This window comes from Elephas maximus, chromosome 1 (genome assembly GCF_024166365.1).
Source record: "Elephas maximus indicus isolate mEleMax1 chromosome 1, mEleMax1 primary haplotype, whole genome shotgun sequence".
NCBI classification, from domain to species: domain Eukaryota; kingdom Metazoa; phylum Chordata; class Mammalia; order Proboscidea; family Elephantidae; genus Elephas; species Elephas maximus.
The window spans coordinates 214,749,104-214,768,106 of record NC_064819.1 but is presented as its reverse complement, the minus strand read 5'-3'; the positions used below and the strand labels follow the sequence as shown (position 1 = coordinate 214,768,106).

General features: G+C 40.5%; 1 protein-coding gene and 1 pseudogene across 4 annotated transcripts in view; both read right to left on the bottom strand.

Annotated features, from left to right (window-relative positions):
* Positions 1 to 1,363: 1,363 nt before the first annotated feature.
* The window catches only part of STX11 (syntaxin 11), an 80,053-nt gene continuing 62,413 nt past the window's right edge, over positions 1,364 to 19,003 (bottom strand). For all 4 annotated transcript variants that reach the window (XM_049902801.1, XM_049902793.1, XM_049902817.1 and 1 more), the window contains one exon: positions 1,364 to 5,256. In XM_049902801.1, coding sequence (XP_049758758.1) covers positions 4,388 to 5,256 — 869 coding nt within the window. In that variant the 3' untranslated portion in view covers positions 1,364 to 4,387. The remainder of the gene's footprint in view (positions 5,257 to 19,003) is intronic.
* On the bottom strand, positions 9,997 to 12,596 carry LOC126086527 (calmodulin-1-like; annotated as a pseudogene).

Sequence of the window (19,003 nt, the reverse complement as noted above, 5' to 3'; positions counted from 1 at the left end):
CAGAAAAGCTACTGCCTGCTTAACTCTGGTTTTTTTTTTTTTGAGCGGAACATTTCTTCTTCAGAAAATCTTTGGATGTAAGAAGGAATAGAAATGCCATGGTGAAAACAGTTTCATCAATGTAGAAAAAGACAGAAACAACCTTAGCAAAGGTTAGCCCTACCAAAGAAGATGTGCTCTTGGTTTCTTTATTCAGTTTTATTGAAGACTATTCTATTCACAGGATAAACATTTATTTTTCCTCAGAACTTAATAACTGTTAATTTACTCGGGTCACAAACAGCTCTCTCAGCCTAAGAGAAAGCTATGAAATAACAGTAATGATCATAGCACTTTGCACGTGCCAGACACAGTTTTAAGTGCGTTTATATAATCATTTATGTCTCATAACTGTGAGGTGGGTGCTATTATCGGCATTAGATGAGGAGCCAGAATGCTTCTTAGAAGCGAAGATGGCAAGACTTTGTCCTCCTTACTTTGGAAACATCATCAGGAAAGACCAATTGCTAGAAACGGGCATCATGTCTGGTCAGGTGGAGGGTCAGTGAAAGCAGTAGCTGCAACAGTGGACTGAAACATACAACCATTATGAGGATGGCACAGGATCAGGCTATATTTTGTTCTGCTATACATAACGTCACCATGAGTCAGGGCCACTCAACAGCAACTAACAATAACAACATAGATGAGGGAACTGAGGCACAGAGATATTACGTTAAGTAGCTTGCCCACATCATACAGCTAGCATGTGGCAGAGTCAGGGTTTAAACCTAGCAAGGGGGTCTAGAATCTCTGCTCTTAACCACTATGCCACATTATATGGTTGAGAAAAAGCAGGAAAAAAATTCTTGCCCTCTCATAGACAAGAGTTTGCTAATTAATTAGTACATGTGACCCCAATACCACCCAGCATGTTTTCTTTTTCAAAACGGGCAACTGAGAGCTTATCATAACTAAGGCCATGATAAACCTATCAGTTGTTCTTCCTCTGCCTGCCTCCTCACATACCTGTGTTAGTGACTTTGTTTTGACCAAATGTTAATGACTTTGTTCTCTGTTTTAAACCGATGCAAATAATCTTTTGTTCTGGCGGGACTACCTGTGGCATACAACCCCCACAGGAAAGTTGGAGCCCAGGTATCAGATATGTATGTCTTTAGCCTAATAAAGAAATGTCTGGCAGGGGACTACAAAGACACTTGTAACCCTTGTAAGCTCTAATGTAAAACTGCTCTTTGGGACTCCACAGAGACAGCCTGTGTTGCTGCTGAGTCCCTGGTGATATACACATCTCCTTAATAAACTTTCTTAGTCTTTCTGACTTGGAGTATGTTTCATTGGCTCGACTGCTCCAGGGCACGGACCCTAATCGGGTAACAGTACACAAAGTGCAGTTTTGTTTTGACCTAATTCTCAGTTTAAAATGTGGGAAATTAAGGAATATACAGAGCCTGCACACTCATTTACTTTTAAGAATGAGTCTAAGCAAAGAAGCTTTCAAGAAACTGGACTATATGGTAACGCAGCATCGGGATTGGAGGAAGTCTCATTAACAACCTGTGTTATGCAGATGACACAACCTTGTTTTCTGAAAGCGCAGAGGACTTGAAGCACTTACGGATGAAGATCAAAGACTATAGCCTTCAGTATGGATTACACCTCAACATAAGGAAAGCAAAAATGCTCACCACTGGACCAATAAGCAAAATCATGATAAATGGAGAAAAGATTGAAGTTGTCAAGGATTTCATTTTACTTGGATCCACAATCAACACCCAAGGAAGCAGCAGTCAAGAAATCAAACAACACACTGCATTGGGCAAATCTGCTGCAAAAGACCTCTTTAAAGTGTTAAAAAGCAAAGATGTCACCTTTAGGACCAAGGTGCACCTGACCCAAGCCATGGTATTTTCGATTGCCTCACATGCATGTGAAAGCTGGACAGTAAATAAGGAAGATTGAAGAATTGATGCATTTGAATTATGGTGTTGGTGAAGAACACTGAATATACCATGGGCTGCCAGAAGAATGAACTGGAAAAAATACAGCCAGAATGCTCCTTAGAAGCAAGGATGGCGAGACTTTTGTCTTACATACTTTGGACATGTTAACAGGAGAAACCAGTCCCTGGAGAAGGACATCATGCTTGGTCAAGTACAGGATCAGCAAAAAAGGGGAAGACCCTCAATGAGATGGACTGACACAGTGCCTGCAACAGTGGGCTCAAGCATAACAATTGTGAGGATAGCGCAGGACTGGGCAGTGTTTTATTCTGTTGTATACAGCATCGGTATGAGTCAGAACCGACTCGATGGCACCTAACAACAAGCAAAGAACATGCTTTATGTATTTAAACAAGTCAGATTCATGAACTGTTGCTGCAACTAACTGACGGTCTCTAATAACGTCTTTCTACCATGAAAGATATGGCAATGTAGCTTTGTGAAGACTTTTCTTTTTTTGGGAAAGGGAATGAAGTCAAAGTTGAAACATATCCCTGGAGTTTGCTGCGAAAGAAATCTGAGAAGAATCTGGTGTGACTTGGTTTCCAAATTTCTCATATTTAGCCATGAAATTAAAATTAGGTCTGGATTTTCATGGTCATAAGTAGGTTAGTCAGTGACTCAGTCCCAGAGAGCTGATGTACTCTCTACTCCTTTTAAAATTTCACCTTCTGAAGGCTCTGAGAGTATGACTGTTAGACTCCGTGATTATTTACATAATGAGTAGAAAAGGCAGGAAACATGGGCAAGAGCATTACAAAGTCTGCAAAGGAAACCAAATTTCTAAGACCTGAAGATTTTGGTAAACTATGGTAACTCAGGAAAGAAAGGGAAGCTTCCTCATGTGAATTCTTTCAGTTTGAAGTTTTTTTTTCTTAACTCAAGAGTTCCATCCAAATGTTATAGCATGAAACAGCTAGTAATAAACATTTTTTAAGAATGGAAATAGTAAGAGATTTAAATGGTCAGGACACTGACACATATGTACAAATAAGGGATATTTAAAATGTAATGTTTATTAAGCCTTCTTGAAAAACAGGATTCTTTTAAATGACTCATTTCAAGACATGAAAGGAATGGTCCACAATAAAGAAAAAGTCCTATTTCCAAGAACATGATTTTATGATCTCTAGTTCTATATACCTTTTCAGCCTTCAACACCTGTCTTTACCACCGTAACCAGCACAGAGTTGTTCAAAATAAAGTTTTAACCCAAACTGGACTATGGAAATGTAAAAACTGGAGTGAGATAAGCTCAAAACAAGCAAGTCAATACCAATAACCAAAAAAAGGTATCCATCTTTCTTGATATCTATCACTTACAAAATTAAAGGAAACCAAATGGTTATTATGGCCATGCATTAGTGAATATTAGTATCTTACACTTCCACATATATGTGTATATACAATAAACAAGTAAAAAGGTCAATTTTAAATTATTTTTTTTATCTATGAAAAATATATAAAATGTGACTGATACATACTTCAACTGGAGTGCTTTTTCAATACTCAGTGCTTAAAAATATTTGGAAAAAAATCCCAGAATATATTCTGGTGGAAGATTATTAATAGTGAAAGAGATGAGGAAATAATGAGGGTTTAATGTGATTAAAGAAAGGGGAGGAGGGAGTAAGCAGAAAGAAGGTATACTTTAGGCTGGGAGTCACAACACAAACAAGATGAATTTTGTTTGTATTCAATTTGTTTGTGTTCAATTTCACTAGAAATGGAACAGAACCAAGGAAGCTTTAAAAAAAACAAAAACCAAGCCAGGTGCCATCCAGTCAATTCTGACTCATGGCGACCCGGTGTGTGTCAGGTTAGAACTGTGCCCTGTAGGATTTTCAAAAGCTGCTTGTTCACAAGTAGATGACCAGGGCTTTCTTCCAAGGTGCCTCTGGTGGACTGAAGCCTCCAACCAGTAAGCACTTTCAGTTAGCTGCCCAGTGCGTTAACTGTTCGCACCACCCAGGAACTCCATGGAAGCTTTAGCACAGGGTGCAGGAATTGATGTTTTGCTAATGAGTTCTCACTACTAGGGGTGCAGAACTGACTTCCTCCTAAATTTTCTTTAGATTTGGACACATGCTTGGCCTACAGGAGGTCAAAACGTCAGTTCCTTATTTGGCTTCCGTTAAGAGGGCAAGAGTGCAAATGTGTCACCCGATCACCTCACGCAACTTAAGCAGGAGTTTGTCCTTGCTGAAGAAACAATGACAGCATCAGCATCTTTCCAGGCACAGCTCGCGTGGAATCCTGAACTTCACCTGTCTTCTCTCCCCGAAGACTGAAGTCAGAAGCGGTCCTGTGGGCCTTGCCTTTGGCAGGCTTTCCCCCTTGTGCTTCCGGCCTGCTCCCAGAGCTGGGGTAGCTTCCGCGGACCGCTATTTGAGGCAGGGGCAGCAAAAGCAGCACACGGTCCGACAGGGGTTCTTTTTCTTGTACTGCAAGGCCTTGCGCACTTCTCCCTTGGCCTTACCAGTGTAGTCAACGGTCTTGAGCACGTTTTGCTCGATGACGTTCAGCGTTTCAGACTGCTCCTCCACCAGCACCGCCATCTGCAGGAAGAGCTCATGCACGTCGCGGATGCGCTTCTCCAGCCGCTGCAGCTCCTGGTGGCGGTTCTCAATCTCGCTGAGCGCCGCCCGCGCACCCTTTACGTCAGCCAGCAGGTTCTCAGAGAAAACGTCCCACCTGCCCTGCTCCAACATTTCCTCCATCTGGTCGCCCAAGACGTCCTTGCCGACGATCTCGAGCTGGCGCTGGATGCGGATCTTGCAGTTGGCGCGCTGCTTCATCTCGGCCTGGTTGTACTCGTGCATGGCGTGGTGGAAGGCGCGGGTGAGCGCGCTGTACTGCGCCCTGAAGATGCGCGCCACGGCCGAGTGCGCGCCGTGCTGGGCCTCGGCCGCCTCGCTCTGCGCCTTCAGGGCGAGCAGCTTGTGGTGGATGGCCTGGCCCCGCGCCTTAATGTCCTTGGCGATCGAGTTGGTGTCACGCTTGATGCTGCTGAGGCGCCGCATGGACGTGAGGAAGCGGGTGTTCTGCTTCCCCAGCCGCTTCACGTCGGCCATCAGCTGCCGGTTTTCATTCTGAAGGTCCTGGATTTCTCGGTACAAGGACTCCAGGATGTGATCCGTCTCGAACACGATGTCCACGTAGGGCGAGTCATCGTCATCATCCCCATCTGGGAACTGTTGGTCATAGTGCTTGGAACGCTCCAGGATTTCTGCTAGCCTGTCCTTCATTTTGCCTGCAAGTAGAGATACTGAGGTTATATCCCTCCAAACAAACAAAAAAAGCCAAACCCCTTGCCGTGGAGTTGATTCCGACTCATAGCGACCCTATATTTCTCTAGTGAGAGTCAAATATTTGCATTCAGGGGATCAAAGCTCAAGATAAACGTCCTGCTCAACACTTTCAACTCTCTTTATCCCTAGGTGTAGGTAGTAAGTACACTGAAAGAGCTCAATGCTCTATGTCTTTTTGCTTACATGCAAAGGAATTATATGACCAGTAGACATGAAGAAAGTCATATTTTAAGCCTGTAGGTATCCGCGGTTCCATACTACAGATGCCCAGGACTCAATCAGCAGTTTAAAATTTTAGATTGCATTGGACAGCAATCTCTTTTTCTCGCGTTGTTTTCCAGTGATTGCAAATCAAAACAGACGTATGAAAAGTAAAACCAAGAAGCCTCACAAGGATAAGGATTTTTAGTAAGTCATCTTACAAGGATTCGAGGCCAACACCCAAGTATTCTGATTTCTATTTCAGCAGGAGTGAGTACTTTCAGTCATCTTCGTAACAGCAACTTTTACAGCAGTTACCATGTAAATCATAGGCTGCTTCCTTATTGCCTTACATTTTTTCTCTTAAAAATGTTAAAGAAAACATGCTTGAAGTAAAACAGCAACAAAATACACAGAGGCAAAAATCCAATGAGGAAGTAGAAATGTGTAAGTTAAAATTCTGTTGCTCAGCTGTACAGTATCATTCCCTAGTGGTAAGCACTATTAAGATAACCATTTTATTTTACTGTGGTAAAATATATATATAACAAATTAACATCAGTTATATTCACAATGTAGTACAGACATCACCACTATGTATTTCCAAAACTTTCCATCACCCCAAAGAGAAATTCGGTACCCATTAGCAATAAGTCCCCAGTTGCTCCCTATCCTCAGCCCCTGGTAACCACTAATAAAATTACAGATATTTTATAAAGTGGGATCATACAATATTTACCCTTTTGTGTCTGACTTATTTCACTTAACAGGATGTTTTCAAGGTTCATCAATGTTACAGCATATATCAGAACGTCATTTCCCTTTGTGGCCGACTAACACTCTATTGTTTGTATCTATTATATTTTGTTTATTCTTCTGTTGATGGTCACTCGGGTTGTTTCCATTTGTTGGCTGTGGTGAATAATGCTACAATGAACATTGGTGTACAAGTATCTGAGCTCCTGCTTTCAATTCTTTTGGGTATACACCTAGGAGTGGAATTGGTAGGTCATATGGTAATTCTATAGGGTCGCTATGAGTCGGAATTGCCTCGACGGCACTGGGTTTGGTTCTTTGGTTTTTTATGGTAATTCTATGTTTAACTTTTTGAGGAACTGCCGAAATGTTTTCCACAGTAGTTGTACCATTTTACATTCCCACCAGCAATGGACAAGGATTTCAATTTTTCTATATCCTTGCCAACGCTTGGTACTTTCAGTTGTCTTCTTTTTTATAAGAGCCATCCTAGTGGGTATGAAGTAGTACCCCATTGTGGATTTGATTTGCATTTTCCTAACAACTGTATTTAAAAAATGTATATTGAAAATTTCAAATACATGCAAGCCTCATAGCAATAATGTAACAAACTCTGATCTACTCACCCTGCAGCAGCAGTATTTGCCTATTTTTAATGTTTTTGAAACAAGCTGGCAGCTCAACCAGAATTTTCATATTTTTATAAAAGTGTTTCTGATCACTCTTTCTTGGCAAAGCAAAATAATGATGTCTAGATACATATTTTTTTCCAATGAAGTGAGAAGTTTTCACTTCTAGTAACATGTCTATATGACAAAATATTGAGCATTTTACCCTTACATGAGACTTCGCGACTGGAAAGATTCTGTAATATAATTTGCACACAAAAGTGGGGGGGAGTAGTAGCACTTCATGGCTTAATCTCAAAAGTTTCTCTAAAGTTGAAGTGATTTATTAAGGCGGATTTAATGATTAATGGAACATGGTAAAATACTAACCATGCTCTCTCATCTGCCATGATCATTATTTATACAAATTAAGCAGAAGTCTCATTCCATGATGTTGATTTTTAAATATAACAAGTTCTACTACTGAAAGCAGAAGGTCAACACCAGACCTTCTAAACAACAAAGGAGGTTACTATCTTAGGAGTACGACTGAGAGGCAGGAAAAAGACCCAGCCTCTCCGTTTGTCTGAATTTCCTGATATTTAAATATTTCCTCACTTTGACAAAATTTAAAGACAAACCACAAATTGGAGGGAAAATGCAATATATGGTAGGTAATGGGTTAACATTTTTATAACAAATACCAAAAAAAAAAAAAAAAACCCAACAACAAACTACTTTCCCAATCAAAGAAAACAAAAAAGCAATTCATATAAAAAGAAATGTAAATGTCAGAGAACATAAGGGTAGCTAACATGTAATGTATGCGGCATTTACGGTAGCCAGGTACTTTCTAGGCACTTTTCATGTGCTACCATCTTTAATCTTCATATGGACTCTATGACATACTGTTATTATCAACGTTGGTAAATCAGTCATATGGAAGTTGAGGCACTTACCCAAGGTCACCAGTAAGTGAACAGAGTCCAAAGAAGCCCCTCTTAACCATTTCACTAAATTGTCTTCAGGGGAAGTACAAAGAGTTTTAACTTCATTATTAAACAGGGAAATACAATTAAACCACTTTAAGAATTTTTTATGCTAATTTTTTTTTAATTATAATTTTTAAAAATTGGTGAAGACTGGGAATTCTCAAAAAATGCTGGTAGAAGGGTAAAATTGTTACAGCCTTTCTGAAGGGCAGTTTAGCAATATGTATAAGAGCTTTTAAATTTTGCATTTGCTTTGAACTATCGTCTTAGTTTGTCTAGTGCTGCTGTAACAAATACCACAACTGGATGGCTTTAGCAAATTTAGTTTCTCACAGTTTAGGAGGCTAGAAGTTCAAATTCAGAGCGCAGCTCTAGGGAAAGTCTTTCTGTCTTCTGGAAGAATGTCTATTCGGCTTCTCCTTCCCAGTTCCTTGGAGATCTCCATGTGTCTTGGCATCTATCTTACCCCATCTCTCCTCTGCTTCCTTGCTTGTTTTATCTCTTTTACATTTCAAAAGAGATTGACTCAAGATACACCCTACAGTAACTAATCTTGTCTCGTTAACATAAAAAAAAAAACCAAGCCCAGTGCCATCGAGTGGATTCTGACTCATAGTAATCCTATATCTCGTTAGCATAACAAAGAAAATACATTCCTAAGTGGGATTATAACCACGGGCATAGAGGTTAGGAATTTCAACACGTATTTTTTAGGGAATGCAATTCAGTCCATAGCATTCTACCCTTTGGCTCCCAAAAATTCATGTCCTTGCCACATGCAAAACACATTCACCCCATCAAAAAAAAAAAACCAAACTCACTGCAGTCAAGTGGATTCTGACTCATAGCGACCCTACAGGACAGAGTAGAATTGCCTGATAGAGTTTCCAAGGAGCACCTGGCGGATTCAAACTGCCGACCTCTTGGTTAGCAGCTGTAGCGCTTAACCACTATGCCACCAGAGTTTCCAATTTACCCATCAACCACCCCAAAAGTCTTAAATCAACTCCAAGTTCAAAATCTCGTCTTCTGAATCATCTAAAAAAAAAATGGATGAGACTTTGGGCATATTCCATCCTGGGGCAAAATCCCTCTTCATTTGTCAACCTGTGAAATCTAGAATACAAGTAGTTTCCAAAGTATAATGGTGGAACAGGCACAAGGTAGACATTTCCATTACAAATGCAATAAATTGGAGGGAAAGAAGAGATAACAGGCACCAAGCAAGTCCAAATTTCAGCAGAACAATTTACATTAGCTCTCAAGGCTTGAAAATAATCCTCTGTTCTTTGGGACCATCTGAGCAAGGGCCTTGCCCTCAAGACTCTTGATGTTGGCCACAGCCTCTGGATTCTGGGTGGAGGGCAGTCAACCCTGGGCTTCAGCTCCACCTTCCAGGCCTACTGGGACAGGAAATCTGCTCCCTCAGCTTTAGGCGGCCCCATTTTCCTAGTCCATCGGAGTGGCAACCCCACCCCCTTGGTCCCAGCAGGCCCCGTTCGTCTGCTGCTTGAGCATAGCAGCCTTGCCCCCTCAGATTTGGGCAGTGGCCCAATCCCCCTAGCATACCTTAATGGCAGCCCCACACTCCAGAACTGAGCTGAAGCTCTGACTCTTTGAAGCCTAGGAGGCCGTGGCCCCATCCTTTGAAACCAAGAAGGTCCTGCTTACTGTGCTCCTTTCAACAGTTCTCCCGATCTCTGAGCTGCTCCACGGGTGGTCCTCTTCTTTTCTTGGAGGACAACACATGTAGCCCCTTTGGCCTGTTTCCTGTTTCCTTTCATTCTTTCTCTGTCCCCTTCAGTCTAAGCTGATGGGTCTTCTGCTGTGGTAGCTGGTAAGATCCATCAGTCACAGGCTTAATCTCTTTAACAAAAGATTGTGTAGCCACATCCTTGGTGAAAATTCTAGGACTTGTGCCCTCCATTTGTACAACAGATTTTTTTTTTTAATTGTAATTTTATCGGAAAACAAATATACAACTTGGAATGGATTTGAGGTAAATTGTTCCATAAGCAGATTTTCTTTAAGTGGCTAAACAAAGTTTAAAAAGCAAGTAAAAATAAAAGAAAATGTTTCTGGAATAAGGCCAACAGTACAAAAAAATAATGTACAAGTACCTGAATAATACACCCACTTTACAATAGTGCAACTTTAAGTACGTATTGTTGACTGTCCATAGTCCACACTGAGTTACAACTCCACACTTCAATAACAACATGCTAACGGTTCCTAAAGAAAACTATTTTTTAAAAAAGGCATAACCCAGATATTCCCTCATTTTACCAACTCCATCTAAGTTTAGATGTGCAGAAGAGCTTACTGTCTTAGTCGTCTAGTGCTGCTATAACAGAAATACCACAAGTGGAAGACTTTAACAAAGAGAAATTTATTTTCTCACAGTCTAGTAGGCCGGAAGTCCAAATTCAGGGTGCCAGCTCCAGGGGAAGGCTTTCTCTCTCTGTCGGCTCTGGAGGAAGGTCCTTGTCATCAATCTTCCCCTGGACTAGGAGCTTCTCTGCCCAGGAACCCCAGGTCCAAAGGATGCACTCTGCTCCCTGCACTGCTTTCTTGGTGGTATGAGGTCCCCCCAACTCTCTGCTTGCTTCAGTTTCCTTTTATCAGGTGGTGCAGGCCACACCCCAGGGAAACTCTCTTACATTGGATCAGGGATGTGACCTGAGGAAGGGTGTTACATCCCACCCTAATCCTCTTTAACCACAGGCAGAGATTATGATTTATAACACACAGGAAAATCATAAATGGAGGACAACTACACAATACTGGGAATCATGGCCTAACCAAGTTGACACATATTTTGGGGGGACACAATTCAATCCATGACACTTAGATGTACCCAGAGGAAGCGATATGCAAAATATTATTTGATCAATTTTCTAAAATAATGTTTCAGGACAAAGACAGTAAGATAAGGGAAGAAAACATGGAGGAATGAAGCCCTAATTACTATATATGCATATTATTTCAACAGCAGGGGGGAAACCTTTTACAGATAAGCTACAAAGAAAAAGCAAATAAACAATTTTTGTACAAGAAATTTAACACATTCTGTACAGTGTCTTCACTTTGCTGTCATCATTTGTACAAACTCTTCATAGCTTACTTGAACATCACCATCAATATCTGTTTCCCTGATCATTTCATCAACCTCTTCATCTGTTAACTTCTCTCAAGATTTGTCATCATGTGGCGAAGTTCTGTGCTACATTAACACAGCCACTGCCATCTTTATTGAACACACAGAGTGCTTCTCTAATTTCTTCTTTACTGTCTGTGTCTTATTTTTCTTGCCATCATTGTCAGAAATTCTGGTAAGTCAACTGTGTTATTACCATCAGCTTCTATTTCATTAATCATGTCCTGTAATTCACTTCTGTGGTATTCTGCCCAAGAGATCTCATTACAGTCCCCAATTCCTTTGTTTTATAGTTCCATTACCATCTTTGTCAAATAGTGAAAAATCTTTGAATTCTGCGATTTGCTCTTTGGTCAGTCGGTCAGGCATGATGCAAGTGCTAGTGGTCTCCAAGATGAGATCACACAACCAGTCATCATCTTGCTAGCTCCACTTAGACTTGTATAACAGAATTTTTCAAATATTTGCGTTTTGTTTTCATTTTGCACAATCAATTTTTAAGTCCATCTCTATCCTCTTGCATTTTACTATAAGCAGCAAGGAGAAAACACACAGCCCCTTTAAGATCCTGCTTGGAAATCTCTTTCAGCCAGATATCCAAGTTCATCACTTACAAGTTCTACCTTCCACCAAACATCTGAACATAATTCAGACAAGTTCTTTGCCGCTGCATAAAAAGCATCACCCTTCCTCCACTGTCCAACCACATGTTCATCATTCTCTTTTAAAGCCTCACCAGAAGCATATTTAACGTCCACATTTCTAGCAACATTCTGTTGCAGGCACTGTATGTATTCTCTAAGATGGCAGAGACTCTATAGCTCTCCTCATTTCCTTCTGAGCCCTCACCAGAATTGCCTGTGACGTCTACAATTCTTCCAACAGTCTCTTCAAAAGTAACCTAGGCTTTTACAATTAGGCATCTTAAAACTCTAACAGCCTCCACCCATTACCCAGTTCCAAAACCACTTCCACATTTTAGGTATCTGTTAAGAGCAGCACCCAACTCTTAGTACCAAATTCTGTCTTAGTCATCTAGTGCTGCAGTAACAGAAATACCACAAGTGGATGGCTTTAACAAACAGAAATTTATTTTCTCATAGTTTAGGTGCTGGCTCTAGGGGAAGGCTTTCTCTTTGTTAGCTCTGGAGGGCGGTCCTTGTCTCCTTGAGCTTCTGCTTCCTGGTTCTTTTGAGATCTTCATGAGCCTTGGCATCACGCTTCCCCCATCTCTCCTCTGCTCGCTAGCTTGTTTACTCTCTTTTATATCTCAAAAGGGATTCACTCAAGATACACCCTACACTGATCCTGCCTCATTAACATAACAAAGACAACCCATTCTCAAATGGGATTATAACCACAGGCACAGAGGTTAGGATTTACAACACATATTTTGGGGGAACTCAATTCAATCTATAAGAGTCAACAACCTTTAGCAGATAGATAAAGTTTGACTCCATGCTAGCTAGCTAATATAACTCTGCCCAGGTAATATACGGTGTTAACCTAACTGAAATGCACATGCCTTAAAGAAATGCCTTAAGGAGCTTATCCTTTAAAAAATGATGTTTATAGTTTCATGAGGTTTTATTTAATTACAAAAATCTACATGAACATTGTAAAATTTTGGAAAATACAGGAAAGGACAAGGAAGTAATGAAAACCATTTACAGCTCCACAATTGAAAGGAAATTGCTATTAACATTTTGATGTGTATTATTCAAGTTTTTGTTTCAGAATATATGTATGATAGTGCTGCACATTCTCTTCCCTTTACCTTCTTTTTCTTCTTAAAAGAGCATGTATATTTTTCATGCTATTAGATAGCCTTCTAAACTCTGTGACTCATGTAGCAGCCAGTGCCTCATTATCATGCATTAAAGTTATTTCCAAATTTTTGTTAGAACATGTGATTAAAATATTTATAGTGATGGGCTTCACATATCCTTGCTTTATTCTCAATAGAGTATAATAGGTGTTATGGATTGAATTATGTCACCTAGGGCGATATCCTAGGCATTAGTGAGTTGAAATGGACCGGTCTTGGCCATTTTGAATCAGACAATCGTTTGGTCTACTATGCTGGGAATGACAACTTGATGAGGAATGGCATTGCATTCACTGTCCAAAAGAACATTTCAAGATCTATCCTGAAGTACAATGCTGTCAGCGATAGGATAATATCTATATGTCCAGTTAATACAACTATTTCAAATTTACACACCAACCACTAAGGTCAAAGATGAAGAAGTTAAAGATTTTTACCAACTTCTGCATTCTGAAACCAATCAAACATGCAGTCAGGATGCATTGATAATTACCGGTGATTGGAATGTGAAAGCTGGAAACAAAGAAGGAATGGTAGTTGGAAAATATGGCCTTGGTAATAGAAACAATGTTGGATCCTGTCCTATAATTTTGCAAGACCCACGACTTCTTCATTGCAAATACCTTTTTTCAACAACATAAACGACTATAAACATGGACCTCACTGGAGGGAATATGCAGGAATCATACCAATTACATCAGTGGAAAGAGACGATGGAAAAGCTCAACATCATCAGTCAGAACAAGGCCAGAGGCTGACTGCAGAACAGGCCATCAGTTGCTCATATGCAAGTTAAGCTCAAGTTGAAGAAAATTAGAACAATTCCACAAGTGCCAAAGTATGACCTTGAGTATACCCCACCTAAATTTAGAGACCATCTGAAGAACAGATTTGACACATTGAATGCTAATAACCAAAGACCAGACGAGGTTGTGGAATGACATCAAGGACATCATATGTGAAGAAAGTAAGAAGTCATTAAAAAGACAGGAAAGAAAGAAAAGACCAAAATGGATGTCAGAAGAGACTCTGAAACTTGCTCTTGAATGTCGAGTAGCTAAGGCAGAAGAAAGAAATAATGAAGTAAAAGAGCTGAATAGAAGATTTCAAAGGGCAGCTTGAGAAAACAAAGTATTATAATGGCATGTGCAAAGACATGGAGATAGAAAACCAAAAGGGAAGAACACACTCAGCACTTCTCAAGCTGAGAGAACTGAAGAAAAATTCAAGCCTCAAGTTGTAGTAGTGAAGAATTCTACGGGGAAAACAGTAAACCATGCAGAAAGCATCAAAAGAACATAGAAGGAATATACAGAGTGACCGTACCAAAAAGAATAGATCGACGTTCAATCATTTCAACGCAGCATATGATCAAGAATCGATGGTACTGAAGGAAGAAGTCCAAGCTGCACTGAAGACATTGGTGTAAACAAGTCTCCAGGAACTGACGGAAAACCAACTGAAATGTTTCAACTGGAAGTGCTCACTGGTCTATGTCAAGAAATTTGGAAGACAGTTACCTGGCCAACCAACTGGAAGAGATCCATATTTATGCCTATTCCAAAGAAAAGTGATCCAACAGAATGCGGAAATTATCAAACAATATCATTAATATCACACACAACTCAAATTTTGCTGAAGATAATTCAAAAGCTGTTGCAGCAGTACATGGACAGGGAACTAACTGCCAGAAATTCAAGCCGCATTCACAAGAGGACATGGAACAAGCAATACCGTTGCTGATGTCAGATGGATCCTGGTTGAAAGCAGAAAATACCACAAAGATGTTCACTTGTGTTTTATTGACTATGCACAGGCATTCGACTACATGGATCATAATAAATTATGGATAATATTGCAAAGAATGGGAATTCCAGAACACTTAACTGTGCTAATGAGGAACGTGTACATAGACCAAGAGGCAGTTGTTCAAACAGAACAAGGGGATACTGAGTGGTTTAAAGTGAGGAAAAGTGTGCATTAGAGTTGTATCATTTCATCATACTTACTGAATATGTACGCTGAGCAAATAACCCAAGAATCTGGACTATATGAAGAAGAAAGAGGCATCAGGACTGGAGGAAGACTCATTAACAACCTGTGTTATGTAGATGACACAACCTTGCTTGCTGAAAGTGAAGAGGACTTGAAGCACTTGTCGATGAAGATCAAAGACAATAGCCGTCAGTATGGATTACACCTCAACATAAAGAGAACAAAAGTCCTCACAACTGGACCAATAAGCAATATCATGATATATGGAGAAAAGACTGAAGTTGTCAAGGATTTCATTTTACTTGGATTCACAATCAACGTCCATGGAAGCTGCAGTCAAGAAATCAAAAGATGCAATGCACTGAGCAAATGTGCTGCAAAAGACCTTTTTAAAGTGTTAAAAAGCAAAAATGTCACTTTAAGGACTAAGGTGTGCCTGACCCAAGCCATGGTATTTTCAAATGCCTCATATGATTGCAAACGCTGCACAATGAATAAAGAAGACCAAAGAAGAATTGATGCCTTTGAATCATGGTGTTGGTGAAGAATATTGAATATACCATGGACTGCCAAAAGAACGAACAAACCAGTCTTGGAAGAAGTACAGTTAGAATGTTCCTTAGAAGCAAGGATGGCGAGACTTCGTCTCATGTACTTTGGAGATGTTATCAGGAGGGACCAGTCCCTGGAGAAGGACATCATGCTTGGTAAAAAGGAGGGAAGACCCTCAATGAGATGGACTGACACAGTAGCTGCTACAATGGGCTCAAGCATAACAACGATTATGAGGATGGTGCGGGATGGGGCGGTGTTTTGTCCTGTTGTACATAGGGTCCTATGAGTTGGAACTGACCTGATAGCACCTAACAACAACAAACTCAGGGACAGAGTTGCCATCCCAATAGGCCTGGAAGGAGAAGCTGAAGCCCATAGCAAGTGGCCTCCACTCCGAATCCAGACAGTGCGGCCAATATCCAGCATCTGGAGGGCAGGGCTGCTGGCCTAGATTGTCTTAGAGAAGGTTATTTTCAAGACTTGAGAGCTAATGTAATTTGTTCTGCTGGGTTTTGAACTTGCTTGCTGCCTGTTATCTCTTCTTTTCCTCTAATTTCTTCCATTTGTCATGGAAATGTCTACTTTGTGCCTTTCCTACCACTGTACTTTGGAAACAGATAACCTGTATTCTAGATTTCACAGGTTCACAGATGAAGGGGAATTTTGCCCCAGGGTGGAATACACGCAAAGTCTCAACTGTATTTGATTTAGATGATTCAGAAGATGAGATTTTGGGCTTGGAGTTGATTTAAGAATTTTGGGATGATGTGATGGGGTGAATGTGTTTTGCATGTGGCAAGGACATCAATTATTGGGAGCCAAAGGTTAGAATGTGTCCCCTAAAAATATGTGTTGTAAATCCTAACCTGTATGCCTGTGGTTACTATGGTTATAATCTCCTTTGGGAATGGGTTGTCTTTGTTATGTTAATGAGGCTGGATTAGTACAGCCTATATCCTGACTCAATTTTTTTTAGGTATAAAAGAGATTCAACAAGCAAGGGAGCAGAGGAAAGATGGGGTAAGATAGGTGCCAAGACACATGGAGATCTCCAAGGAACCAGGAAGCAGAAGCTGAAGAGATAAGGACTTTCCTCCAGAACCAACAAAGACGGAAAGGCTTCCCCTAAAGCCGGCGCTCTGAGTTTGGACTTCTAGCCTCCTAAGCTGTGAGAAAATAAATTTCTGTTTGTTAAAGACATCCACTTGTGGTATTTCTGTTACAGCAGCACTAGATAACTAAGACAATGCCCAATATACTCTACTATGCACCAGATGGATGGGAAAGAGAATGAGGAAATTTAGATGAACAAGGCAAGAATAGGTAATATATGTCTTCCTTGCATCTTGGCCAAGACTTATAAGGCACTATGGTGGAAGGTTACAGGTGGTTAGAGGACAGTGCCACGCACCTGAACATTAGCGACCTGCTTGTTGGTATCCCACTAGTTCTAGACAGCTCCGTGTTTATATTCTGTACTGCTCTTCTAAACCCATGAAAAAGCTATTTGGGGAAATAAATATGAGGAGCAAAATGTAATGTGACCACATAGAAAAGGGCTTTGGCAGAAGATGATCATGAATAGTCAGTCATTCCTTCTCATAACCAAACAAGCATAAAGTTATGGGTCCTAAGTTATGTGAAGGTCTAAACTCACTTAATGGCCTTTTTTTTTTACTGCTCTTCTAAACCCATGAAAAAGCTATTTGGGGAAATAAATATGAGGAGCAAAATGTAATGTGACCACATAGAAAAGGGCTTTGGCAGAAGATGATCATGAATAGTCAGTCATTCCTTCTCATAACCAAACAAGCATAAAGTTATGAGTCCTAAGTTATGTGAAGGTCTAAACTCACTTAATGGCCTAAATTCATAATCTCTAAGGAGTGGGAAAGGAAGGGGGTGGGGTAAACATTCTCTTTGGAGGTACAGAGAAGGAAGCATCTGCTCGACTGCTGCCCATTTCCCTGGCCCAGCCTGGCCTCAGAAAAATTGGTCCCACTGACCTAGAATATCTTCTGGTTTCCAGGGAGGAGGCCTTTGGAAAACTACAACAGAAATTCAACTAAGAGGCTGCTACTCCTAAGAAGGTTCTAGAATGGCTAAAAGTGTATACCTTGCTGAAGATACATTGGGCACAAAAAGAACATCAAAATAACCTATATATCCAGTAGCTTGATTCTGTACTGTAAGATCCTATACAGAGAACCACAGAGAGTAAGAAAAAAATAGCAAACTATCCACTGACCTTCCTTGTCTCACTGTGATAAACAAAAATGTAATAAGCCTTGGTAAGTTGTATTTATAAAGTTGCTAAAATAAGTCCTGCTTTGATTCACGTGAAGATTAAGAATTCAAAAGAAAATTTGAAACCAACTACTAGAAATCTGCTTCTGCTTTCTAATTCTCTTTTCAGGCACACAGATAGCCTGTCCTGAGAGCTAGACTCAAAAGGGAAGGAAGGGGAAATTGCTTAAGCCTTCTTTTACTGATCAACAAGATTTTAAGCAAGAGAAGACAAAGACATTCTTCTCTTCTCAAGTAAGAGAAGATGATAGTCTCCCAGGCTTTAAAATTGTAGGAGCAACAGAATCACCTGGAGAACTTCTCACAGTACAGATGCCTGGGCCCTTAATGCACAACCAAATTTGTGGCCCATTCCACTGATACCTGATCATGGCCGTTCCAGGGAAATTATAATAATGGTCCCCAGTTGGAGGCAGTCTTGATGAATAAACAACTGATAGGGAAGGAAAGTGGTAGCTGCTGCTCTCTCACTGGAAAGCTAGTGGCTTCCATTAGATGGCATGGAGGCTAGGTCAAGGTCAACTGAGATTCACTTTCAGCCTGTTGTTAACTGCCGTCAATTCAGTCTCTGACTTATTGTGACATCATGCATGACTGAACGGAAAGCTGCCTGGTCTTGTGCCATCCTCATAATTAGTTGTGGATCAGACTCTTGTGATCCATAGGGTTCCCAGTAGCTGATTTTTTCAGAAGTAGCTCCCCAGACCTTTCTTCTTAGTCCATCTTAGTCTGGAAGCTCTGCTGAAACCAATTCACAACAAGCCTCTACTAACAGGTGGTGTGCACTGGCTAGGAATCAAACCCTGGACTCCCACATGGAAGGAGAGAATTCTGCCACTGAACTACCACTGCCCTCATGCTTTCAGCCTGCTGAGGCAGAAAAACAATCTACCAACCCCAAAAGGCAGAGTAACCAAGAATATTAGAGATCATTTATTCCAACCCTTTAATTTTAGAATTGACAAATTGCTATAGGCACTAACCAAAAGAGAATATGAACAAAACTGAAGATTGAGCTTTACTACGAGACACCCTCAGGTACATGAATAAATTCTGTAACATCATCCATAGCGAAAAAATGAAGGAAGACCATACTCCATTAGCTAAATACTCTGGCCATTGGAACCTGGGCCCTTCTGTGCAAGCCTAATGTATTTGGCACATAAAATATTGAAATTTTCTGCCATATCAGGAAGGAAAGATTTAGAAAGCAAGTTCCTACCTATCTCAGAAAATCAATGAGCGGTCTGATAAATACAGAAATAACCAATACGCCAGGTGCTACAAAGA